At 49.1% G+C, this 19577-nt stretch overlaps 1 protein-coding gene across 4 annotated transcripts in view; it reads left to right on the top strand.

The window, feature by feature from the left end:
- MECOM (MDS1 and EVI1 complex locus) overlaps positions 1-19577 on the top strand; it is a 323615-nt gene that overhangs the window by 9055 nt on the left and 294983 nt on the right. Inside the window, exon 1 of one of the 4 annotated variants that reach the window (XM_090147665.1) lies at positions 10487-10716. The exons of the other annotated variants lie outside the window; for them this stretch is intronic. Within the exon in view, the coding sequence (XP_090003791.1) occupies positions 10680-10716 (37 nt within the window). The 5' untranslated portion in view covers positions 10487-10679. Of the gene's footprint in view, positions 1-10486; positions 10717-19577 lie in introns of those variants that run through there. 4 annotated transcript variants of the gene reach the window in all.

Genomic DNA, 19577 nt, shown 5'->3' with positions numbered 1-19577 from the left:
ATATCTTGCTCTACAAGCTCCCACAGCAAGTGAGTGGTAGAGCCAAGAATAGAACAGCACTTCTCCGACACCCAGTGCTGTGCCTTAACCCCCGCCTCCCGTGAGAAACTGTGCTCTGCTGTTCTGTGCAGTGCGAAGATAAGATCATACTTTATTTTGGTGCACAAATTGATCTTTAGGGTGAGCGAATAAAGTTGGGAGAAAGCCAGAGAATAACACGGTGCAAACAGTGAAACATACGGAGGGTGTATGTATACAATGCTGCAGCTTCTCAGACTGCTGAGGTATTATTTTGAATTAATTCTATCTTAATTCTTGAAGTGCTTGATTTTTTTTTTTTGTTTTGTTTTATTTTGTTTTGAGCACACCAGCTCCTCTTCAATGAGAAAGCAGGACTTCTTTTCTCAGCTGGCATGTCTTCAGGAGCAGCCGAGGGAGGAGGTCTGCCTGTGTGCAGGGGTTGATCCTTTCCTGGAGGAACTGCTTTGATGGGATCGTGGCAGGTGCTGCGCTGTGTTTGTGAGAGAAAAAAGCATTTGGAAAAAGCTGGAGATGGCACGGGTTGGTTCCTGCATTCTGGCTGCAAAGCACTGCTAGTTCTGTGGATCGACTCTAATGAAGGGTAGTGTATGTCAGCTTAGCATAGGGATATCAGTGTGAAATCCTTCCCTGCAGCAGCATTCCCAATGGATAGAAGGCAGTGGTGGTCCTAGGCACTGCTGGCTCGGCACCCCGACTGCTCAAACAGCCACCCCTCTAAATTTGATCAAGAAAAGAATACCCTTCCCCAAAATATCTACTTGCTCTGGTTCGAAACAAGCTCAGCTGATCTGAGGGCTCACGTTACCCTTTGCTTTCATATTCACCAAATCTCTCATCAGATCCATTGCTGCAGTTGTGCTAAATTAACCAGCTCCTTTTCAGGATTCCTCCTCCAGAAAGACCTCGAGTTGCAACATACCGGGGAGTTACTATGAAATGGTTTAAACAGACATTGTTTTTAGTTTTTTTATTTTTAAACCAAATAAACCACAATTAAGGACAGTTGCCTGATTAATTTTAATCTTTCACCCCTTGCTTCTGTAAGGAAACTATTTGCTATTAAAGGTAGAAGCATACGTACTTCTGTATAAACTGTTTCTGGAGAAGGATATCAAGGATCTTTATGCCCTCCCCTGGGTCCCACCTCTCCTTTAGAAAGCATATATAGGTTTGAAGTGTGAATATTTATCAGAGATTTAGTTGCAAAATCTCTTCACTCATCATAAATGAGTGCATATACGTACGTGTGTGTGTGTGTGTGTGTGTGTGTGTATGTAGGTATGAAAGAAAGGAGGCAGGAATTGCTGTAACAGGGCAGTTAGGATGTCACAGTAGTTTTCTGTGCCCTGTAACCACACTTACTGCTTTCATGTGAGCACATACAATGTGAAATGCATTTGAAGATGAGTATTGGTGATTTAAGGCTCCCAGCTGGGTGGGTGCACAAGCAAGTTTCTCGGGGTGAGTTGGGGCATGAGCTTATGGCACCATGGGACAGAGATCCCTCTCTGCTGATGGTAAAATAATACATTTGTTCACTCACTGGCTAGAAATGATTGAGAATTTTTTGGCAGTGCTTTTCACTCGGGAACTCTTTATTTCTCACCACTGAAACATTTGGTGGGAACATGCCAGTTTCAGTGAAACTTCTGTAATAAAAAGATTGTTTTCAGGCTAGAATTGAGAGGGAGTGTGCTCTGACTGTGTGTGCCTCAGAACAGAACTTAACCCCAAAGTGTTCATGCATCCAGAGAGCTCTAACTCTGGTCACAGTGACCTGTCCTTTTGGAGAGACAAAACAAGCAAACAAAAAGAGCCAACAAACAGAACTTACATCTGAGTTCATCTTCATGCAGCCGGGAAAACTTCTGACATGTTGAAATGATTTCTAGGATGGGAAAAAATATTTTATTCTTTGTACCTCAGCACTCTGTCATGAACTTTGCATTTGAGATTTGGCTCTTGATGAATGAGCTCTCATCCTTAAAGGCTGCTGTGGAAGAGACTTAAGGACTTCCCTGAAACATAGAAACCAAAAGGCTTGAGCGCAGGCACTGCAGGGAGTGTGAGGAAGGAGAAAAGAGGAGATCTTTGCTCTCCTGCCTCTTCTTTTGGGTTTTATCACTCATTCCGCAGCCAGATGCTGCAGACTGCCTGCTCTCTCTCAAGCAGGAAATACAAATGGAGCACACCTGCCCAAGGAAGCCACAGGCTGCCTTGGCTCTTCAGCTCCATGGGCTTCTTGGTTGCTGTAGGAAAAGCTGAAGGCTGAAATGAAGAGCACACATCAAAGAGGTGCGAGATGCCTGCACCCTGCCTTCTCACAGGCACTTCTACCACAAGGTTGCTCCTCCAGTGTCACTGGGGAAATGGTGGTGGTAGCTGAGCTCAGGCTGGATGGAATCCTGCAGATCTCTGTGCAGGTGAAGCATCTCCTGCTGGGAAGGTGCTGGGGAAGAAATGGCTGAACGGAGAGTGCTGACGTTATGGAGTGCAAATGGAAGAAACAACATAGAGCAGCAAATGGGAATATTTTAGAAAATTTCCAATGGCATTTTGAAAAATGCTACTTGGTAGTGAAATGCTACAGGAGAATGGAACGTGAAAATGTGTTGGGTTTAACTGTGTCTGAAGTGTTGATACCCAGTCTTTTGGGATTCCTTATTAGCAGTCTGAGCGATTCCCATTGGGGGTGGAGAGAGTGGAACCCACTGCAGGTGCAGTCTGCATGTGCCCTGTATTGCTGTCATCTATTGCCCAATGTGCCTCTTGATGCAAACCTCAACAACCTGAAGGAACTGCTCTGACCTTGTCTTCCTCCTTAGTGCCACTGAGAGCTAGCTATTAAATCAAGTTTGGATATAGACTCACCACGTTTTTCAGTGCATTTATGCTCTCATAGTAATGAATGTTAAGGAAAAAAAAAAAAAAGATTAAAAACCATTTTTCAAAGAGAACAAAGAAAGAATGTGGTTTATCTCAGCCTTAAACTCAGAATGAAGGGCTGCAACAGAGCAGAATATTTGCTGTGTGCTGGAGAGCAAAGCAAGCCAAGAAATCAGGCATCTTCTGGATTATTTGTGAATCTCAAATTTGCCTCTGACAGAAATCTTAATTTCATGTTTAATTTTAATAGAATGAAAGTTTTGTTTATTTATTTATTCTGAACAAATTTTCCTCAGACTTTGATAGTCTTTATTCAGCAGGGACTGGAGGATTGGATGCTGTGTTCTGTGGCAATGAACAGACCACATCTAAGCATCATTTTCCCTTACCCGTTCTCTTAACTTTTGTTCTGTTGTGATGTTATTTGCAAATAAGCTACAGCAGGCATCAAATGAAATGTTTAATTAAAAAATGCTATTGAAGGTCCAATTTAGGATCAAAGATCACACGCTATCAGAGATTCAGTGCCTCCATACAGCAGCAATGGGTGCCTCAGCAATAGGCAGATGGGTTAGATTAGATACTCATTCATTTTAGCCTGTTTACTTTTTCTTAGCACTCATTTCAATAACCTGCGAGAAGTTTTCGGAAGAAATAATGATTTTTAAAGTGAAAATAAAAGGCTTCTGGTTTAAACAAACCTGGTAAAGAATTTGGAGGTAGGAAAATGAGACCTTTAGAATAAATCTGACCAAAAGCATAATAAACACTGACTGCTCACATAAATCCGTTTGTTGTAGCAAACATTTAGTCTGATTTAATCTTTGAATGTATTACTGCCAGTAAGAAAAGACTTCACGGGCTTTAATGCTTTACTTACTCCCAAAATTCAACTTCAGCTATTGCTGCTGGTAGTATTTCCCACTGAAAAGACCAATTTGATTATCTTTGTCATCCATCTGAATGAAGTCTACACGCGTGTATTATTTACAGATCATTCTTCAAACGATGTTACCATTGGGGCACGGCAGCAGAGGGAATTGGAGCTCTGGGAGCTCGGAGCCTCTGGTGCTGTACCCAGAGCTTGGGGAGGGCAGTGTGAGCTGCAGGCAGTGCTTGGGCTGCTGCACAGCTCCCACGGGGTGCTGGGGGCCTCCAAACAGGGCTCCCGATGTGCTTTTACCACCTGTTCACCTTTGTTTTACTTCTGAAACACTTGAATTTTAAATTACTCAATCTAAATGTCTGGTAGAGAACAGGTTTGGTTTTGGTTTTTAATTCTTCAATGCCGTGCTTAGAAATTATTCCTACAGTTCTTCCGGCTGATAAATAAGTAAGTTTCTTTCTAATGCATTTTCACTCTCAGCCAGTACGTGCAGAATGTTATCACTTTTAATACTTTGCAAATAGGGAAGGTGGAAATGTGGTTTTAGAGCTGCTTTGAGCTGCTGCTAACTTCCATCAGTGTCCCCGCCATTGCCTTCTGCACCCAGCTGCACTGCCAGGAGGAGCACTGCAAAGCTTCCTTCCATCCCTGGGGGTCCAAACAAGCTGATAATGGGATGAAGCACTGGGCAGGACTGAGCAGACCTATGGCTTGTTCTTACTAATCTCTGACATCTTTCCCCCCAGTTTTTTAAATGACTTTCCATTTTTCTTCCTTACCTAAAAGTGGCTTTAGAAACACAGGAGCAATGCAAATAAACACGTGCAAGTCAGTCTAATCAGGAGTGCTGCTGTCAGAACTTCATTATTCTTTGTTATCCAAAAAACTGCAAGTCCAGCTGTAAATGACAGCAGCCCAGAGGTGCATTGTCCCTTCCTGCCTTTCATATTAAAAGAAATATTTAGGAATGCTAACAGAAAGCATAGGACTCAACATTTGGCACTTGGTACTTGCGTTCAGTCTTGGAAGAGAACATGGCTTTCAGAAACAAACTCGTTTTAAACATCCTTATTTTCAATGGAAACAGACATCTTGCTTAAATTCAGAGGCAAAAATCCTGGGGTTAAGTGCAAGCCCCACAATTCAATTTGCATGTTGAGTAATCCAGACTGTAATAGCAGCTTTGTCATGTTAAGGTTAGGTCTTTCCTGTGGCTGTTCAAGTGGGCTCTGAAGACTTTTTAACATGTTGCAGGATATTGAGGGGGGGAAAGTCTGACCTCCATCCATTTGTTCAGCCTCACTTCTGCAGGTTTCATCACACTGCCCGTGCCTCGCACGTGGGACCTTGCTGAGGGCAGGATAGGTGCCCAATTGCCTACATACAATTTCATCAGGAAAGGTGTATGATTTATTGCCCTGTAAAGGGTTTTGACACGAAGCCTGTGAAAAGAACTATATAAATGCCAATACGATGTAAAACGTCACACAAATACTTTACTCATTAATTCCAACCCCGTGCTTTTGTACTGGAATGAAATGGGAGTGAAATACAGACGTGTTCTTTGTGCTTTAAAGGGAAAAATGGGCTTGTGGATATTATAAAGGCTGATGTGTTAACCTGTCTTTGCAGTTCCCTTAAAGAAAAGCAGAAGGAAGCCCTCTTTGCTGGCTGTGCTGCTACAAATGAAAGCAGATAAAGGACCAACAAAGAGAAGTCCCACATTCTTGCTGACAATACTTGGTCAGATCCTGCTCTCACTGATACAAAGAGCTGATTTTATTTCTGACTTCTGAAATTTCATTTCTTTCAGCATTACCAACCAGAGGCTTTTCTGCTGTCATTCCATTCCAGTTGTGCCCTTATATTTAGTCATGTTATCTCACTCCAACAGTGTGATAACCAAAAGCTTCCCCAGCCTCCCTGGCACTGAGCAGCCTGCTCCCAACGCAGTTCCAGCAGAAGGAAACCTCCCAGCAGAGCAGCACTGCCCTGTTGCAGCAACTTGGTGCTTGTTACACCGTTTCCTTGTGGGCACCACCTGGGGGGGCTCCAGTTCCAGCTCCCAGCTCCCCCAGCTCCTTCCTTCTGCAGATCACTGGGAGGCTGCTGGGGTGGGGGATCCAGAGAACCCCCCATCCTTCTGCAGGGTTTTTCTCATCTTGCCCAGGCATTTTGCATAGCGGGAGCCAGCCTGGCCCTCTTGGTATCAATCACAGCTGTGGCATCAAACCTTCTCCAGCACAGTGAAGCTTCTTTTCTTTTAACCTGTATGCGTCAGCTTTAACCATTGCCCAGTGCTGGGGTAGTTTACTTCATCCTTTCATTTTTATTTCAGATTGCTTTTTGAATTCCTTTCTGTGTTGTTCTGCAATTTTGATTAGTTCTATTTCTGCTTTTAATAGGATGTTCACTTTCGGCTGATCTTGGCTGGCATTTTTCCCTTTTGATTTGTCATGCTATTAATTCCCCACTGTTCAATGTTTTGTCTACATTCAGAACATGTTTGTTTTTCTCTAGTGGCCTGTAATTATTTTCCCCTCCTCCTCTTTAGTTTTTCCTCCTACATCTCCACTGCCGCTACTTAAAGAGCAGGACAGACTAAGGATAATCCCTTGAGGATGTGAATATAGGACTTTTTTGACCTAACAAAAAAGAGCTTTAAGTCTTTGATAGGAGCTTGGCTTGAGGGCATTGGTTGTGCCTGTAGTGAACTGAGAAATAAACGTTAAGGCTGTGATGCGGGAGCCCTGCTATACGTTTGGGGCTGGCCTTGCCCTGCCACCGCCTTCTTGTAGGACATTGCTGAGCCAGTTCCCCACGAGAGGGGCTGTCTGTGCCTCTCTGGAGCATCCTGTAGCACTTTTGGGATTTAAACCTCCCTGCGTGTTCCCTAGAGACAGAGTCCTTGGTTTGGTCAAGCTTGCGTCTGCTTTAGATGAAGCCTTTTCCAGTGTCACTTTCGGCAGGGCAGGATAACTCCAGCTCTACTGAAAATTCAGCGCAAGCCGCAGAGCTGCATTCACGTGCACGGCGCTGGGCTCCGGCCCCCCCACCCCTCCCCTCCTACCCCCGCGCCCTGCAGTTCCGCAGCACGGCCGCAGGGGGGCGCCGCAGACCGCGGGGTGTCGCGCAGCGCGGAGGCGGGCGGGAGGCCTCGCGCAACGGGCAGCGCAGCGCAGCGCCGGCCGCCGCTTTGCCCAGCGCTCCCCGCAGACGGCTCGGGGCTCCGCGCAACGCCGCCGTTCGGTGCAGTGAGCGCGGAGGGAGGCTGCTGTGTGCGCAGCGCGGGATAGGAGGAGAGGGGTTGGGGGGGAGGAAAGCGGTCGTAAGTAGGTTTGTTAAGGAATCCGGTAAGTTATAGGAAGCAAAATTAAACGTCTGGTGCTTACACGACGGCGTATTTTACAAGGGAGAAGGAAACCGCGCAGAAAATGCATGTGCTTTTATTGTTGGTTTTCATTGCCTGTACTGCGGTGGATGCTTTATGCTACGGAGAGCGAGTTTAATTGAACCAGATCGCTGATTTCATATAACAGAGGGCATGGGGGTTTTGTTTGGTTTTGTTTGCTTTTTGGAGTTAACCGTTTCGGGGACGAGAGGCGGCCAGGACCGCGCTCTGCAGCCGCCGACTTTGGAGCCAGCAAATAAAAACACATTACATGAAAACAAACACCGAGCGCTGCTATCAAAGCCTTCCATCTCTGCCTATTATTTTCCCTTGTATTTGGAGCTTTCTTTTTTCTTCTTTCTTTCTTTCTTTCTTTTTTTTTTTTTTTTTTTCAATCGCATCTGTCGCTCCCAGCCGTTCCCAGGACCGCAGAGCAGAGCGGACAGCTTCCATGTGACCACCTCAGGACGGGAGGCATTTTCCACTGGGAAACTTCAGAGCGGTTTTCTCCCTTCCTTTCCATTCTGAAAAGAAAGCGTGCAGTCTTCCCAGCGATTAAAGCCGCCGTGTTTGTCTTCAGACTTCTCGGGTTTATCCAAACTTTTGTGTGTGTGCGTGTGTGCCCCCCCCTCCGCGCAGTTGTAAAGTAGCCCCATCTAGCAATGATAAATATCCCTGTTGATCACTTGATTGATTACCTCTCGGAAAGGTCACGCGGGCTTGCAGTAATTTCCTTTTGCCTAAGGCTCCCTTTTCACTTTTACTCCCGCACGACAGCTCCAAGTATACAGGATCTTTATTTTTGATTTTAACCCCTCAAGAGCTCCCCGAAAACAATGCTGCGGAGGGGAGCGGCGCTGGGAGCCCCCGGCTCTCCCGGGGCTGAGGATTCGGATTTAAACAACCAGACAAGCTATTAATTTACCCATGCTACCCAGGGTCCTGAACCCAATTAATTTCTAATAATTACAGCCCAAGGGGGCTGGAGAGATCCCTCTGCCTCTTTCTAGCCGTGCCACTTCGTGGCACTGAGGTCAGCGTATAATAATAAAGTGTATATTTTGAAAGTGATCAGCAGAACAGTGAGTTATTGCAATGAATGAAAATTGTTTCCATTTTGGCTAATTGAGCCCACGGCTGAAAGCCGGAGTTCTGAGACTAAATAAAGGGGACTGTTTCATTTCAACGTGGGCTGGAAATCCCTGCGTAGCTTTTCGGTCACCCAGCAAGAAGCTTAATTTCTTAACAGCGAACCTGAAATCAAGCGTTGGGTAAACAGTATTAATAATTGCATTACAATGATTAAATTAATCTTACTGGTAGCTAGGAGAATATAGATTGAGATTGAATAACGCGATGTAAAGTTCACTGCACAAAGACAATGGCACAACAAATACCTCGATGAAGAATTCCAACTTTTCTCCAGGCGGGCTGCGGGGCTCGTTCAATTAGAGTGTAAGGAAGAGAAAATTTCCTATTAGGGGAATGCACCGAACCCCGTGTGCGAGTGGGCGCTATGGGTGTCCCGGCGTTTATTAGAAATCATTTTATCCCTCCCTCCAAAAGCAAAGATTTCTGTTTGCCGGTGGCAGACGAGTGCTGCTCACATCCCCGCACGGGAGGCAACCGAGGGAACGAAACGGATTTCCCTGGGGATTCTCCGGGATCTTCGGGGAAGGGGGCCGAGCGCGGCGAGCCTGAGGCGGGCGGCACCGAGAGCGGCCGGGGAGGGGGCGGGGGGCGGGGGGCGGCCGGGGGCAGCGAGGCACCTGCCGGGCTCCCGGGGCCGCTGGGACGGCGGGCAGGTGGCGGTGACGGGCGGCGGGGTCAGGGCTGCGCGGCCCGGGAAAGCCGCAGCTGGGAGCCCACGAGTGTCCGCCGTGCGTGCCGCCCGCGGGGCCGGAGGGGCGGCTTCGGAGGGACCCCCCTGAGAGTGGGAAAGGGAAGGAGGAATTGTCCAAAATCGCCGAGGGTTTTCGCGTCTCCCGGAGGTTCGGGTCTGGCCGGGGGATGTTTTAGGGTCACGCTCATTCGGCCCCGCTGCTCGCGGACAGGATTTAGGGTCGGAAAACGCCCCGTCCAGAGCGCAGCCCCGCAGTCCGACCCGTGCTCCCCACGGAGCGCAGCGGCGGCTCCCGGCCGGCACCCCGCGGGGAGAGGGGCACGGGCTGCACCCAGCTCGGCGGCACCTCCCTACAAGAACGATAGCGATAATCATCATAGCAAACCCAAATCGCCAATTAAAAACAACGACGGCATCGAGCGCGGCTCCCCGGGGAGCGCTGAGGTCCCTGAGCCGCTCTGGGGGAGCGGCGCGGAGCAGCGCGGCCCTAAAGCCACGCGTGGGGGGATCGCGGGTGGGGGGCGGGGGGCTGCGGGCGGCGGGCGGTGGGGGAAGGGGCGATGGTGAGGATTTTGTTAAAACAAAAAGTTGAGTGGCGTGTATGTACTGGCGCAGCACCGAGTCTGAAAGATTGTAATTTTCTTTTATGGTGTCTGGCAGGATTTGCAACAGATATTAATGGGAACATAAATAGCGCATGGAAGGTATTGAACAAAACTGTTTAATGCAAGGAGGTTGTACCAGAGGAAAATCTATACGTAGTTTGGATTGATTCATACCTCGGACATCGCTATCCCCTAAAGGAGTTCCCAGTTTCAGAGCGCTCCCTCTTTGATTGGCAAAGCCTGTAATTAAAACGCATGAGAGCGGTCGGCGTTGCTGGTCTAAAATCGCTTTTTCTGACCAACTGAGTGGAGTTCGAGGTGGGGAACGTGTGTGCGCCGGGCAAGTGTACGATGTGATGAGATGCATACATAGTTAAACATAATCCAGTATCTCTCTGCCTATATATACCCAGAGATCCACGATAATTGCGGCCGGATGAGAACAAACTATTGAAATGTTACAAAATCGCCAGAGCGGGGTGAATATGTCGTAAAGTTTAAAAAGAAAAGAAAAAAAAAAAAGAAAAAGAAAAAAAAAAAAAACCAACAAAAACAGAAGAAAGAAAGGGGAATAAAAAGCCAGAAAGAAAGTGTCATTCCTTCCACTCCGGCCCTGCCCGGCCGAGCGCGGATCTCCCCCTCCGTCCCTGCGTGGGCACAAAGCGGCAGCCCCACGGCCTCCGTCCCGCACCCGGCAGCGGCTGCACGCGTCGTCCCGGCCCGGTCCGGCCCCGGTGCCGGCTGTCAGGGTCCCCTCCGGCGGTGATGGATCGCTGCAAACTTTTTTTTGGCGGCGCTGAAATGTAGAAGAGCGGGGGGGAGCCGCCCGTGCGCATGTGCGAAGGTGTCCAAACTGACAATGCTGGAGAGATAGCGAGCCGGGATTGAGAGAAAGGGAGAGTGTGTGTGCGGGAGAGGGAGAGGAGAGAGGGAGAGGGGGAGCGAAAAAGGAGGAAAAGCTCCGGGAGGAAAAAAAAAAAAGCCCCCCCCGCCCCCCACGCCGGCATCAGCCGCGGGACTGGAGGCATGCGATCCAAAGGCAGGGCGAGGAAGCTGGCCGCAAGTAGGTGCAATCCCCCTTTCTCTTGGCTTTTCCCCCTCGCTCTCTGCCATGTTGCATAGACGTGTCTGGTGCGGCGCGGAGCTCCCCGCAACCTGCAGCATCCCGGTCCGGCCCGGGGGAGGCGGCGGAGGCCGGGGGGCTGCGGCGGTCGGAGCCGGGGCCGGGGCCGGAGCCGGCGTGGGGGCTGCGGGAGCCCGGCGGGAGGTGGGGAAGGAGTTGAGGAAAAGTTCAGTGGCGAGCGCTGGAAGTTGCTGCCGCTGCCGGGGGCTGGAGGGGGGGGATCCGAGAGAGAGGGGGTTGCGAGGGGATCCGAGCCCTATAGTGGGCGCTGTCGGCCGTCCGTAGGGCCGGGGGCCGCGGGGGGGTGGGTCGGCGGGGTGGGGAGGTGTGTGCGTGCGTGCGTGTGAGTTTGTGTGCGTGTTTGTATTTGCGTGTGCGCGCACCGAGGGGCGGCCGTAGCTCGGCGAGCCCCGGGCACTGGTAGCGGGCGCGACCCCCGCTTGCGTCCCCCTCTAGAATCGCAATATTCACCCACGCGATATCCGCGCGGCGCGGGACAAAGCAAAGCGAGCGGAGCGTGGGAGCGCCGCACGCGTGGGGATGCGCGGGTTTTGCGCGGCGCGCAGCGGGCGGCTGCAGCCTGCGCGGGTCTGCGCGGAGAGCGGAGCGGAGCGGAACGGCGGGACTCTGCGCCAGCCCGGCGCTCCTCTGCTTCGGCCGCTCCCGAGGACCCGGCCGGCCACGCGCGAATGCCGAGCGGTTCTATGAGTCGCCGTACGCTCGCCCCGTCCGTTTCTCCTTTCTGATAGGGATCTTTCTTTAAATACAGCCTTTTCTTTTAAAAGAGAGACTCGACAAAACAAAAACAAAAACAAAAAAACCTTCACCACCTTTCGCGTCCTATTTTAAAAGCAGCTGATGTCTTTATTTCCTCTGACACATCTGGGCAAGTTGCAGTTGATAGCCATGGCGATGGCAAAACAACAGGCAGGCGAAAAGACAAAAAAAAAAAAAAAAAAAAAGTCAGATGAAATGTTGCATAAGTTGTGTGACGCAAAAAAAAAAAAAAACAAAAAAAACCCACAACAATAAAAAAAACAGCTGCTTATTTATTCTTTATTTGTGAAGGAAAAAAAAAAAAGACAAGCGTGGAAGCGAAAGATCTCTCCGGATCCTCCTCGGCTTCCCCGCGAACCGTAACAATAACAGCAGCGACCTGCGTTCGATGTGGCGATTTTCAAGCGTGCGGCGCAGCGCACTCGATTAGGAAACAAACACGCGTTGAACCCGGGCTGTCCGCCCCGCTCGGCTCCGGCGGCCCCGCGCCCCCCTCCACCCCCCCCGCCCGCCGCCCCCCGGCCGCAGCGCTGCTCTCCCGCACAGCTCCAACTCCGCACTGCGCCTCGGCTCCCGCTGCCCCAGCAGCGCTTTCCCCAAACCACATGCGTTGCGTTAATAATCATTCGCTCGCAGCTCGCTCCGAAAAGGGAATCGTGGCTAAAAAGCTGAGACTATATATATAGATTTTATTTTGCGTTCCGAAAAACTCCGTTTTCTGCCGAATTGCGTCTCGGTTTCACGGCGAGCTGGGCTGGCGGCGACCCCTGGGCTTCAGCTGGGGAAGTTTTCAGCTTCTCGCTTCGTTCTTTCGGGGCCGGGAATAGAAAAGTTTCTGCAGCCCGAACCCTCTTCGGTGGCAAATCGCAGAGATCGGGGGCCAGAGCGCTCCTCGTCATTTCACTTCTGTTTTTTCTGAGCGTGAAATAAAACTCGCCCAGGCGCCGTGCCCGCCGCTGTTGCTCACCAAAGCGTTTCCCTCGCAATTCAAGGTGTGCGTTTTCTCGCCCTCAATGTAAAATGACTAAAAAAAACAAACCATTTTTGAGCTCCCTCTGACTCGAAAATAATACTAAAAAAAAACCAATCAGAAAAACCAAAACCGGAAAGAAGGAATGAGAAGTGAATATTTCCAAACTCCAGCTTTAAAAATAAGGGGAAAGATGAGCGTTTGCGGAGGGCGGGCGGCTGGCTGCGGGGCTGCGTGGCTGCGGGGCACTGAATGCGGGTCCGGCCGAGCTCTGCACCTGCCCGTGTCGTGAGGGGCCGCCGCGCAGCCCCCGAGCCGCTGCTTTTCCCCTGCGCCGACTTTCCGTATCCCCGAATAACCCCCGCAGCCGCAGCCCCGCAGCCGGCCCGGCTCGGCCCCCGCCACCCAGTAGCCTCGTAAAGAGACAGAAGGTGATCAGATTAGGGGAACACACGGCGAGAGGGAGGCACTTGTTACTTTTACACTTTATCACCGCTTTTTTACAGGCAATTTAGTGCAGCCAAGGTAGATCCAGATCCCTCTAACCATCTGAGATAGTAAAATAACACTTTCCTAAGTTTCAGCAGGTTTTCCTGCGCCTGTAATTTGCTTCAGTCCAGTACTTAAAAGCCTTGATTGAAAAACAGAGCCGGCGAGTTTATTTGCCTGTTTAAGACTCGGTCCGGGAATTTGTTTTCGAGTAGGGAGACGTTTGCCACGTCCAGGCTCCCGGCCCTCGTAGCGAGGCCGTTTATTTGCCATTACTTCGCCATCACCCACCCCTACCCGCGCCTGCACTGCGGCCGCCGCCCCGCGTCAGCGCTGGAGCAGCCGGGCCCCGCTCCGCACCGCTCCGCTCCGCACCGCCCCGGGCACCCGGCGCTGTCCCCGGATGGCTTCTGAGCGGCGGGCTGCAGGACGGGAGGTGCGGGGGCCGGCCGAGACAATCCCATTACATGCCGGGCACATTTTCACGAGGCGCTGCGTTAACCCTTTTCAGGATGCAGAGCGGGCGTCTGGCTTTCACTCTTTCATCCTTTCCCTTTCCTTCCACCCCCCCAGCCCCCTCCCCCACTTTTCTTTCCTTCTCTCCTCCTCTCCTCCTTTTCTTTCCCTCCTTTCCCCCCTCTTCCCTTTCTTTCTTTTTTCCTTCTTTCCTTTCCCCCCTTTTCTTTCTTCCATTCTCCCATTCTTCCTCCTTTCTTCCTCCTTTCTTTCCTTTCTTCCTCCTTTCTTTCCTTTCTTCCTCCTTTCTTTCCTTTCTTCCTCCTTTCTTTCCTTCCTTCCTTCCTTCTTTCTTTTTCTTTCTTTCTTTCTTTCTTTCTTTCTTTCTTTCTTTCTTTCTTTCTTTCTTTCTTTCTTTCTTTCTTTCTTTCTTTCTTTCTTTCTTTCTTTCTTTCTTTCTTCTTTCCCTCTCTCTTTCTCTCTTTCTTTCCCTCATTCCCCCTTTCCCTCTTTCTCCCTTCCATTTCTTTTTATCTTCTCTTTTTTAATCTCCTTCCTTCCTTCCTTCCTTCCTTCCTTCCTTCCTTCCTTCCTTCCTTCCTTCCTTCCTTCCTTCCTTCCTTCCTTCCTTCCTTCCTTCCTTCCTTCCTTCCTTCCCATTTCTCTTTCTTTCTTTCCCTCTTTTTCTTTTCTTTTCTTTTCTTTTCTTTTCTTTTCTTTTCTTTTCTTTTCTTTTCTTTTCTTTTCTTTTCTTTTCTTTTCTTTTCTTTTCTTTTCTTTTCTTTTCTCTCTTCTCCTTTCCTTTCCTTTCCTTTCCTTTCCTTTCCTTTCCTTTCCTTTCCTTTCCTTTCCTTTCCTTTCCTTTCCTTTCCTTTCCTTTCCTTTCCTTTCCTTTCCTTTCCTTTCCTTTCCGTTTCTCACTGCTCTCCTCCTTCCCCTCACTCTCTCCCTCGCCTCCCCTCCATTTCTCCCTCCTTTCTCCACCTCCAGCCCTCCAGCCCCACACGGCGCTCCGGCCGCCGCCTGCCGTCTCTCCCCGCCGCCCCCGGCAGCTGCCCCGGCCGCGCTGCGGACACGAGGAGGGCGCGGAGGGCACAGCCGGCCCGTCAGCGGCACAGCCCCGCTGGAAATGAAAAACGCAAGCCGTGTTAATTAACGCTGTTTACATGGGGTACAAGAAACTTAAGAAATGTTTCTACAAAGGGGAAGGAACTGTTTACAAAACTCTTTCAAAAGTGTGACATATTGCTGCAGTTCCAGCACTAAAAAGCCAAACACACTTACACGCCTTTGAAGTCGGCTGGCTGAGGCAACATTATTTGACTCGGCTTCAGCTCTTGCTTGTGGCTATAACTAATGGCTTTTACCTATTTAGCGGCGGGGAGGGGCGAGGGCCGGGCGCCGCGGCCATTGGGTCTCTCGGAGCGGGGCTTGGCTCCCCGCCAGCCCTGTACAATGTCAACATTGAATATTTGAATTCCCAGACTCTATTTAACAACTTTCTAAATAAATAAACTCATTGTGTGTCTGTGTTTAAAATTATTTCACCTCTTTCATAAAAGCTACAGCATCTTATTACACCGGCCTCTTAGGCTGCTTTTCCCCCTTTTCTCTCCAAACAAACACAACCAGAGCTGAGCGTGGCTTTTTTTTTTACTACCTTCTCCCTGTTCCTTTCCTCTCATCCCCACGGCCGGGAGCAGCTCGGACCCCTCCTGGCTGTTTGACTGCTGCCAAAGCCGTGTCCCTGCTCAGTTCAATATCCATCATCCCTGCCAGGGACCCATGTGAGTGCCACTGCTGTGCTGTGTCCTGGCCGTGCTCCATCATTCTGGCTGCCGGGCCACAGGCAGGCTCCAGGGACAGCTTTCGTTGTTGTTGCCATAAATGGCTGTTAGTGTTTGTATTCACCTATTCACCCAGTTATTGACGTGCGTGCGTGTGGATGTGTCCGTGCCCACTGTGTATGTATGCATTTGTAACAAACCTTTCTGTTACTGCCAGTTACACACACATATATACAATACTTATATATGTTTGTGTACATACAGGTAAAGAAAACAACTAAATCCATATGCTCTCTGCAATTGCACTTACATCTGTTCTGGCAACCATGGCTCCTGTGGGTTCCTGCAGCCCATGCACATCCATGCTGCCTCTGAACTGCTGTGGGTTTACATAGGGAATGCAGGCGTGGAGCTGACACACACGAGCCTAGATGTTGTTCCCTGGCATGTTTCCCAAACACATTAATTGTGCACTTCCGTGGTGGAAGTATTCTCTGAAAAGTATTTATTGACTTCACATGTACGTAAGGCTGTTTGGCCAGAGGAGACATTTCTGGCTGTCTTGGGGAGCTCAGTCCTCTGGTAAAGCCGCTGGAGAGAAACGTGGAGGAACTTGAAAGGTCCCTTCCAACTCAAACAGTTCTGTGATTCTATGACTCTAACTCTGCTAGGACAGGAATGGGGTGGAGGGGAGCACCAGCATCTCCTGAAGCTTGGGCTGGGCAGTGGGGAGCAGTGGGTTCTGTACATCTCAGCTAATGAAGCTGTGTCTGCAGCACTCACCCTGCTTTGCTGCAAACCGGTTTCCAAACAGATGTACTGAAAGTTTGGAAGGGCCTGTTCAGACGCTCAGGTTTCCAACTAAGAATTCATGATATTTGTTTATTTAAAATTTAACAAGGTTTGCTGTCATTTTTGGAGCAGCTCAGTGCTCTTTTGCCATGATTTAATGCAGTCGGTTTTACATCATTGTAGTTTAGTTAGGCAGGGCTGGGAGCTCCGACATGAAAAGCAGAAGGAGGTTTAATCACACATGGCTTTTCCAACGAGCAGATACAGTGTAATATTACCCAGTAGACAGAGCTTGAGCTGTGTGAATGCAGATTAGAAATACAGTTTATATTTAAGTAGTGAAGGTATTTAACCATTAAAACAATTTACAAAGAGCTGGGTGGATTTCAACATCACTGGAATTCCTTTGTCTTAATTAAGGTTGGCTGTTTTTCTAAAAAAGATACGGGCTAATCCAAACAGGAATTAATTTAGGGAATTCCTGTAGCTGTTATATAGGGGGGCAGAGCAGACCATTCTTCCTGGCTTTCTGCTTGGTGCACCTAGTTAGAGCAGCACTCATATGGAGATGTAGGCTCAAGGCTGGGATCACAGGAACACACTTAAAAAAACTGAATGGGCACTGAAAAAATAGCAGTTCAGCACAGGAGCACAGCCTGGCTCAGCAGGAGCTGCTCTTTTCCAGCACTGCTGTTTCATGATTGCATTGCAGCCATGCTCCATCCCTGCAGTGCAAAACGAAGGTGGCAGGTGGGCTGTACAAGGATGGGATGCACGATGGGGTTAGGATGTGGAGAAGGGACCTGGTCCTGCAGCTGCAGCTCCTGGGTACTCTGCAATGAGTGTGGCTGTGAGCTAGGCTGCAAACCAGACTTCGACTCTTTGCAGTGCAACTTTAAATACTGAAATTAAAATGCACAAAATATAAAGAAATGCTCTGCAGTTGTTTGTCGGTTTTCTGCTCCCCTCCTTCTTCTGCACTCTGGGCTGCAGAAGGGCAGAGCTTCTCCGTGGCTCCAGGAAGAACAGAGCTGGTGGGGAGGAGGGAAGCCAGTCTGCAATGAATTTTGTATTTGGTGCTAAATGTGTAACAAAGAGAGAGAAATGTGAGCTAATCCAGCAATAGGAGCTGGGAAGTGAAATGCAATTCAGTTTATTTCAAGCTTTCACAATGTGGTCTGTTTCAGTGAAGCATTATCTTTTAAACCGGGATATATGCAGCAACATAAAACCCTACTACCTTAAGGGAATGTCGAAGTTTGATCTACAAAATAAAGGAAATTCAAAGTTAAGGCTGAAATGTACCACATGGCCTCTGCATCCCAGAAACACTAGGAGGTGAGGTAGTAGCTGCAGGTAGGGGCTGCGCCTGAAGCCAGCCAGGATTCATGGCATGAGCTGAGGAAAAGGTTGGTGATGGTCCTGAGGCCTTCTGCACATCTGGGCCAGTCTGATGTGAGCTTTGTGGTGGGAGGATTACAGCACAGAGCTCGATTTATGCACTAGGAGCACACTTTCCCCTTTGGCACCAACTTTTTTTTTGTCTAGAAAAATCTTATACTGGGGTGAAATTTTTGCATAGAAAAGAGATGCACGCGAGTTCCAGCTTTATTATTTACATTTCTGTATCTTTAATCAGAAATTTCTCCGGTACGTCTGAATGTGCACACTCTGTTTTAGCCCTGTTCATACTCTGAATGTAAATTGCTGTAAAATAATATGCAGCATAGAAACTGCTGCACAACTGCTGCCCTCACCCCCTGACCCCGGCCATATTCCGTTGCAGAGCGGCACTGCTCTCTTTTTGATTACAGTAAGTTATAAACCAGAAGAGCAAGGCTTCCATGAATGGGTTATTTTTGGCAATGGGATCACCGATTATGTATAACATTTCAAAAAATGTGAGTTCTGCCAGTTTGATCTCTGAGAGGGCTAAAGAAAATGGGAAGCTTTCAGACTGCTGTAACATCATACTGTTTTGTCTGCTAGATATCATTAGATTAGCAGAATCCTGAGAACTTCGTATCGACCAATCTAACAAAATTTCCCAGGTGGCTTAAATTAAAAAATTAGCGCTAAATATATTTTGTGTAATGCAATTTATTACGGCTGTTTATTGTGTGCAGAGGGAGAATGTTTGGTTTCAGACCTTCCTGCACAACACGTGCCCTCCTGCAGCTGGCGGGCTGTGCAGCCCATGTGGTGCCAGCCCAGCACAGAGCCTGGCTGTGCTCCGTGCTCTGGGAGCTGCAGGAAAGCAGAGCCTCACCCTGCAAAGCCACCAGCCTGCTGCACAGCAGCTGGGGCAGGAGAGCTCAGTGCCAGGGTATGGGGTGTTTTGGGGCAGTGATGCTTGCTAAAAGGAGGGTATAACCTGGTAGCAGAAGGTTTTGTGGTAGCGGCACAGGGGGGCTGGGCTGTGCCCTAAGGATGTTTCTCCTAGACAAAAGTTAAAGGGGGACAGGGCTCATTGGGATGGACATGTCCATGTCCACCTCCTGCTGGGATGCTCTGACAGTGAGCTGGTGGCTCCAGAAAAAAAATCCTGCCCTCTCTGCTGCTTTTTTTTTTTTGCATGAGGATGATACACAGCAAGAATGAAATCATTGCTCAATTAAAATAACCTCCATTCCCTGCCTCCAAGCTCCTTCACACATGTATTAACATCAAACTGGCACAGCCAATGGAAAAAGGCTTTGGGTTTTGGAAGCCGAGCTGGCTTAGTGATAGCTACAGGCTCGGCCCCAAAGCCACCGATGGAGCAGGGTCTGGCCCTAAATCCAGCAATGGAGGGGGTCTGGCTGGGGCTGCTCTGCCTACTGGGTGCTCAGCAGCAGTTTCCCTGCCCCAGGGTGTGCCGACTTGCTGGGTACCTGCCTCACTGAGGGCTTACTGGGTACCTGCTGCAGCATCAGTGCACAAGGTCATCCCCAAGATCCGGCCTCATTCAGGAGTTGTTCCAGCCATCTGGATGAAATATGAGCATTGCTGATGCTGCCATGGTGAGCTTACTCCATTTATTCAGCCATCCAACGGAGTGGGGACAGACATGGGATGTGGTGCAGACTGGGATGGGGACCTACCACCCTAACGCTGCATCTTCTGAACAAGTATTTATTCTGCTTAAAGTGCCCAGTACCTCCAGCAAGTGCTGCTGTGTGTGCCCCATTACCACTTCCTGCTTCATCCCCAACAAATGTGTGAAGTATGAGCAAGGCCACAGAGAAAAGCCACCCCAAACATATCTAAAATGTGGTCTGAGTGCCCATTGGTGCCTGCAGGTTTGATTTAAAAACCATTTAACATTTTGAGCACTTGACAGAAATGATTAACTTCTCCCTCTTGAAACCCCTTTGCCATTTGAAGTTGATGTGGCCATTTTGTCCCCACCAGATTCTATTTACTTGCACCTTGCTGAGGAATTAAGCAATGCTTTCTGTGAGTTTTAATCTTTCCATTCTTTTTGTGGCTCCCATATAAAGGGAGAAAAGGAAACATGTTGTCTGGAAGTATTTTCAAGTGATGTTTCT

The sequence above is a fragment of the Phasianus colchicus genome, chromosome 10 (genome assembly GCF_987193195.1).
Source record: "Phasianus colchicus chromosome 10, bPhaCol1.hap1.1, whole genome shotgun sequence".
Classification (NCBI taxonomy): Eukaryota; Metazoa; Chordata; class Aves; order Galliformes; family Phasianidae; genus Phasianus; species Phasianus colchicus.
The sequence above is the reverse complement of the archived record's forward strand: the minus strand, read 5'-3'. Positions and strand labels throughout refer to the sequence as shown.